Source organism: Gadus chalcogrammus, chromosome 6 (assembly GCF_026213295.1).
Source record: "Gadus chalcogrammus isolate NIFS_2021 chromosome 6, NIFS_Gcha_1.0, whole genome shotgun sequence".
In the NCBI taxonomy this organism is placed as follows: domain Eukaryota; kingdom Metazoa; phylum Chordata; class Actinopteri; order Gadiformes; family Gadidae; genus Gadus; species Gadus chalcogrammus.
Window position 1 is genome coordinate 7,211,707 of NC_079417.1, and position 7,660 is coordinate 7,219,366.

The following is a 7,660-nucleotide window of genomic DNA, read 5'->3' on the forward strand; positions in this document are numbered from 1 at the left end:
ACCATCCCATAATACACTCCCCTACCCACCAGCACACTCTACTAAACACTCCCCCTACATATTAATACACCCTCCCCCATACAACACACACTCCTTACAGTACTACACACTACACATTAATACACACTACCCTATACAAAACACACTCCTATAATACTACACACTACCAAATACTACACACTAGTACACACTACTACACACTACCATATAAAATACATACTCCTATAATACTACACACTACCACACACACTCCCCCTGCCCACTACGACTCACTCCCCACACACGATGACCTGACACAATCCCCTATACACTACCACACACTACTCCATACCAAACACACTCATCTATATACAATACTACACACTCCCCTAAACACTACTCACTCCCCTATACACGTACCTTTCAAAACATATGCACTCACATGCAAAGTCTTGGAAACACTAGAACACTATCCTCTTGTCCACGCCTACACTGTGTTACACACTCTTACATGCTTCTCACCCACTAATTCGCTCCCCGGTCACTTTAGCACAGAGACAGATAAATGTGCTGAGTGGATTTATAGTACATCCGTCAACCACTCACACACAAAGACACACACACACACACACACACACACACACACACACACACACACACACACACACACACACACACACACACACACACACACACACACACACACACACACACACACACACACACACACACACACAAACACATTCACACACTTACACCATACATACCTATGTGTGCATGCGTGTACACAATTGTAATACATTTGCTAACAAAAAATGAGATTATTTTACTGAGAGGGAATGCCTTTTTACCACGTGATAAAGGAGGGTCTGATTGAATAGCTTTTCCTAGATCTGATATAGAAACAAACATACTGCCATAGATTAATTCATTGTATGATTCTAAGGATTGGAAGCAATTATTTTACACTCTGAGAATTTAGGAAAAAATCTGAGGGGAATCGAACAAATGGAAATCAAATATAATAATAATATAACTATCAATCCATGTGTGTGGTATTGGAATGGGTACGGGCATCTGCAAATGCGTAATGCGGTTTGTAATTGCGTAAGATATGGATACCTGTAGGTGTGTGTTAAGAAGGAAAGGCTTGAGTTACTGTATCTTTTCAACCACCTATCATAGTTGTGACACCTGACCCCATAGTTAAACAAGATAGCTTATCCATATGTCTATTTACTTTGGTTGACGGGAACTGGATGGTGAAAAGGAAACGTTTCTTCCGCTAACAGAATGGTTGGGTGACGACACTGCTGTGTAGTGAGATCATGTGGCAATGTCTGATAAGGTCTACCTGATTTTGTGACGCAAAGCTAAGGTAAACTTAGACACACACTGTACATACATACATATATAAATATATATAAATATATATATATATATATATATATATATATAACCAAGCCATTAACTAAGTATAAATATATATCCTTGGTTAATGTCTTTACATAATTTTTCAATTAAATCATTAACAAAAAACTAAATCTTCTTTCTTTTCAGAGCATTTGATTTCTGATGCAAGAGAATTAATACAAATATGACAAAAAGTGCCTCTCAAATAAATAGCCCAGCCTAGCCCAGCTTTGAACACGGTGGAGGTTTTTAGTGATTTGAAATATCCACACAGACATACGCACGCGTGCACACGCACACACACACACTCACAAACCCACACTCCCTCAGCTGTCTCTTAGTAATGCCTCTCTTCCTTTCTGCGGCCATCTAATATTGACCCACTCTGCTTTCCCTGGCTCGCTCTCCTACCCCTCGCTCTCTCTCTTTCTCTCTCGCTCTCTGCTTTCACTCACTCTCCCTCTCTCCCTCTCTCCCTCTCTCCCTCTCTCTCTCTCTCTCTCTCTCTCGCTCATCCTTCTCTCTCTCTCTCTCTCTCTCTCCCTCTCTCCCTCTCCTCCCTCTCCTCCCTCTCTCTCTCTCTCTCCTCTCTCTCTCTCTCTCTCCTCTCTCTCTTCCCTCCTCTCTCTCTCGCCCTTCTCCTCTCTCCTCCCTCTCTCCCGCTCTCTCTCTCATCCCGTACCTCCCTCTCGCCCTCCTCTCCCTCTCTCCCTCTTCTCTCTTTCTCTCTCGCTCTCTGCTTTCCACTCTGCTCTCCCTCTCTCCCTCTCTCCCTCTCTCCCTCTCTCCCTCTCTCCCTCTCTCTTCCTCTCTTGCTCCCCCTCTCCCACCACCTCTCCCCCCTCCATGAAGGCTCTGGTTGCCTTGCCATTCCATCTCTCTCCCTCCTCCTTCATCCCCTCCACTCTTCACTCATCCTTTATTTCCTCCCCCCCCCCCCCCCCCCCACTCTCCTTCTCATTCCTCGCTCCCACTATTCAATTAACCCCCCCCCCCCCGGCCCCCCAACCCCCATCGCGTTGCTGTGGCTCAGTTGAGATGGTCAGCAGCAGATAGCCAGGGCTGTTTTCGTTGCATGCCGATAATCCCTTTTAATCAATGGAAAGGGCTAGCTGGCTAACACGCTAGCTTTCCCCGCTGCACCAGATTTGTGTTGTTTTGCATCATCACCATACAAATGTATATAGCCTTTTGGTAGACAAGCTAGTGTGTGTTTCCTTAAATGCCACACAGAATCTAGAGGGGGTTGACATTCGTGGTTCTAGGCTATCGGTGATTTGTTTGATCTATGCTCCTTGTAGCTAACGTTATTGGTGGAGCTGAATAGTTTTAAATACAGCTTCTTTTTTTAATTAACACTGTTTTTAATTTTTTTTTATTTCTTTTGCAAAATACTGTTAGACATTTCAAATTCCCATCAGTTCATATTCATATCAATTCACCATTCCAAGCAAGCCTCTCTACTGATAATATTGGGCCTCTGCATTTGAAATGGAAAGTAGAAGACAGGCTCCATCTACCTCTCCAGCCGCCATCCCCTTAGAGTGCTTTACAATTAATGCCTCTTATTCGCTCTCTTCATGCATTTTTCATCACTTATGTATGGTGTAGGTTTCAGAATGCTGCAGTCCTCTAACACAGTTCTATCTAGCCCTATAACAGCTTCTCCATGTACGCTCAGCCTTCCGTAATGACTACACCCGTCCCAGGCTCTATACTGATATGCCAGAGGGTAAAATGCTGGTTGGTTTGACTGACACAGTGTTCAGATAGGGGCCGATTCGGATGCCCCTCCGACAGACAGGACACAGGCGAGGTGTTGTAACAGGAGCTTATTGGCAAGTTGAAAAATGAACAACGTGTCTGCTGACATGTCAGAGCTCTTCCTTGAGTGTGTGTGGTGATCATAGACATACATTGCCTTGGATCAAATGGCAATGTTGCCGCCATAATGTTATATATATAATATGATTAAATAAAATTAAATAATTTAATTCTGATGGGAATTGTAAACATTGTAGTCGTTTTTTTAATCCAGAACACTGTAGCTGGCTCGTTTATTAGTATTTGTTTAAAGGGCAGTCCCGCCTCTTTATGGATGACAGTGTTGAAGGTTTATCCTCGTAATTATTACCCTATGCACTACAGGTATGCAGCCTCACCCAATCCCAGATGAATCAGCGTGACTCATGCCAGGTATGGCCTATATATATATATATATATATATATATATATATATATATATATATATAGGCCACACCTATTCCTTCAGATACACATGCAAATGTATTTCTATTACATAGACAATTTTTTTAATTCTTGATTAATGAAAAATGTAGGTAAATGAGTTAACGGAGACACTGTTTACTTTAGATTTGAATAAGTATATGAGCAAATTGTGTGCTCTGATTCTCCCAAAAGCACAAGACATTCATCACTTTATAATGGAATAAAGTATCGTATTGTCTCTACAAATATTATAACTATTTAGAATATAATAGATTCCGGAGGAGTAAATTGTTGTGTGCATGTGTGTGTGTACTTCCATATTACACATGAGCACAAAGGGGCACACCGGCTACTTAAGGACATTTGGTAATAGCTAAATCACTAAATAGTAGTTTCTTGTCTTCGATAAACAAAGTACTGTCTTATCTTATCTTAGTAAGATTGATTGGGCATCTGCTCCACACATATTGAAAACAATTTCATACCCATTGCACAAACGTTGTTAAAATAGCCATGAGTCTCGATGATATGCCATCATATTAAGATGCTATTTCATTGATTTACTCCCAGGTGATAATTCTCAGGCTGTTGGTCATCCGTCTTTGGTGGGTAAAGGAAGTCACTCCTTATTTGCTGTAGGCCTCTCTACTTGTTGAGTCGGATCCAACATGGCGGGAAACCCCAGTGGTGTCCTGCCCATACCATCTGTCAGCTCACTGCCACTTCGGCTATATTCAGTCCTTTTACCATCCCCTGTTTACCCATTTAGCAGACCTTTCTCCAAAGTCGTCTTTTCTAGTAAACATGGTCATTGGTCATTAACTAGCAGGTAGTAATCTTTCTAAAGGATGCCCACAGGTTAGGATGTTGACATTCAATTTCAAACCCTTTTCAGCTTGGAGTGTGTGGGAGTGTGTGTGGATGACGGCTGGTTTAAGAGATCCCACCTGGCTGAGTGTGATTGGACTCTGGGGCGTTGCGAGGCTGCACACATCTCATGCTACTGAAGAACCATTCTCCCCAAGGGAGATGGGGATAGGGGCGTGTTTGCCCTGGTAGAATGTGGGTTAGGGTATGGGTTAGGGTTAGGGTTGGGGTTAGGGCTAACCCTAACCACAACCCTAACCCTAACCCTACCACAGCATGTTTCTAGCCCTCCGAGGAGCCACCATCGCAGCCCAGCTGAACCTGCAACCACCCCGTCTGCTCTCACCTTCCCAGTCGAGGCAGCAGAAGAGAGTGGTGCAGCCACCCAGGTGGCGTTAAGTGACAGACATTGCTACAGAGTGAAACTACCGAACCACATGACTATCGTGGCCTCCATGAACGGAGACAGTATTTTCCTCCTCGATGGAGCGGGTCGAAGTGCTAATGAAAGTCCACAATTAGTACTTAAGTGGGTGGTAAAGGTTGATTTGAATATCCCTTTTCAAGCCGTACAGCGATTTTCCCTTGCTCAATAGTCAAGCCATACTTTTTTGTCTGGAAGAGCTCTGGCCTGAATAATGCATCGGATAAGTGTAGGCCAAAGCAAAGATATTTTAATGCAGTTAAGGCTGAGTTGTGTTACACAAACTCACACTCAGATCAGCTCCCTTATGCTAGGATCAGACAACACAAATTCGTCATCATTTGACAAGATTTTTGATCTTTTCATGAATGAGCCTTATCGTATGACATTATCGAGGAACAGCGATGAAAACCCAACATGTTTATCCGCCACGAGACCTTGGGGTAGCTAGCTACATTTATGCCTTGTCCTTAACGCATTCAACTTTTTGAACGATACAGCCCATACTGTCATCTTTGTCCAAGAATAGGTTGAACAATCTTTTTTTCTTTAGACAAGACAACTTGGCCTTCCGACCCGATGTCCTATGAAGTCACACAAGGTCGTGAACGGCAGCTAATGATGATTGGTCGGGCCATACTTAGTGATGCCGGTCTCTCAGTCTCCCATCAAGAATCGATGGCATGCCTTCTCCGACAAGGTGACCAAACTATTGTGAAGTCTGACCCCCGAATTAAAAGGTCAACGCAGACAGTTCATGTAGATGTCAGATGATCAGTTAATTAAATGTTATGCTCAGTTAATGTTCTGTCAAACCAAACCTTGAGTTAACAAGCATTCAGAGATGTTTCATAAAGTTCTCCAGCAGAAGTGTCCTCATCTGGCATGCAGCAGAGTAGACCTAATGGATTTCTGCTCAGCGATCCATTTCTTGGTCTGTTGAATCGATGTCTGGTCTCGCCTTGTCCGGTCTCGTCTGCTGGGTAAGCTGGAAATTGGGCTTTAGTGGTGACTCTGATTGTGCATTTCTTATTTTTGGTGCATAGAATTCATACAACTAAAATGATTATTCATTGTCATTTGAATGCAACATTGTGCATCGTGCAACACGTCCAGTGGGGAGGAGACTCGAGGAAGACCCAGGACAAGGTGGAGAGATTATATCTCAACACTGGCCTGGGAACGCCTCGGGATCCCCCCGTGCAGAGCTGGTCAACGTGGCCCGGGAACGGGAAGTCTGGGGCCCCCTGCTTGAGCTGCTCCCCCCGCGACCCGACCCCGGATAAGCGGATGACGATGAGATGAGATCGTGCCTCGAACGCGCTCAGCCATTACACACCCCAGTTATGAAAATCAGTGACATTAACTTGCACATTGTGCTGTTCTTCTGTGTGTTTCTGTGTTCTCAAGGCAGGGGGATTGGTCGCTGGCTCTGGCGTCCATATCGTCCTAGGGGGACCAGAGGTAGATGTGGACACGGTGGCCTCCACCTTGAGCCTAGCGCTCCACCTCAGTCAGGTGAGGATTTTCATGTCAACATGTACGGTTGAAATCTTTTGGGAAGTTATACTTCTGCACATCAGGGGGCCCCGGTCCCTGGCATGAGATAAATTTACTGCAATGAACATTCACACCACAAACACAAGCTACACAATGAAACAATAGCAGTATTTTCGGATTGTATGACATAACAGATTGTATAACTACGGAGAATGGAGAAGTTAAGACGTCGATAACAGGATGGACAGCATGGATCGATCAGAACAAACAGACTAAGGAACGCAAACAGATGAGGCTAAAAAGCTATCAAACAGAGCATTTCTTAATGGATTCCAACCTGAAAGTGAGCGTGACGCACAGGCCGGCATTAGACAATTTGTTGAATTTTGCGCCTCTCCGCACCCAAACCACAATGGACAGGCACTCGGCAGCAGCCAATCATAACAGGTTGGCACGGCAGCCCTTTAAGAAACAAGATAAGATATTATGAGACAAGATACAATTTTATCGATTCCCAGGTGGGGACATTCTGGTGTTAACTGCGGCAGAACGATAGGCGATGAATACAGCTGCATTTAGATTATCGCCTAAAGAATTCCCTCAAAAATAAAATGAATGAAATACAATAGATGAATAATATACATATAATTGAATAATAAACAATAAACAAATAAACAAATTTAACAGGAGAGCACCTGCAGGCTACAGCTCATCATAAAGATCACATCCCCTTTAAAATCATGTGCAGGCTTAGGCCTACTAAGGGCCAATGAAACATGTTCATCATTTAGTGTGATGTTTGATCTTGGCCTTTACAGAAGGACCCCGCCGGGCCCTCCTTCTGCGTGCCTGTGCTGCGTGGTGGTGGTGGTGGTGGTGGGGCGGGGTTGCCGGGGGAGACGGTGGAATACCTGCAGAGAGTGGAGGTCAGCGAGAGCTCTCTGCTCTGGAGGGAGGACGTAGACCTAACGTTGCTCCATCAGTCTGGGAGCCTCTCACTCACACTGCTGAGGGACGACGCGCTCAATAGGTGAATACACACACACACACACACACACACACACACACACACACACACACACACACACACACACACACACACACACACACACACACACACACACACACACTCACAAACACACACATATATCCACATACACACTTACTTATGCATGGTCACATACACACACACACACACACACACACACAATGGAGCATGCTCACAAACATACACACTCAGACACAAAC

The 7,660-nt window shown here is 44.2% G+C and overlaps 1 protein-coding gene across 1 annotated transcript in view; it reads left to right on the forward strand.

Moving 5' to 3' along the window:
• The first annotated feature begins 5,558 nt into the window (after nt 1-5,558).
• The window catches only part of LOC130384280 (protein prune homolog 2-like), a 22,045-nt gene continuing 19,943 nt past the window's right edge, over nt 5,559-7,660 (forward strand). Inside the window, exons 1-3 of the mRNA XM_056592402.1 lie at nt 5,559-5,612; nt 6,323-6,430; nt 7,231-7,442. Of these exons, the coding sequence (XP_056448377.1) occupies nt 5,559-5,612; nt 6,323-6,430; nt 7,231-7,442 (374 nt within the window). The remainder of the gene's footprint in view (nt 5,613-6,322; nt 6,431-7,230; nt 7,443-7,660) is intronic.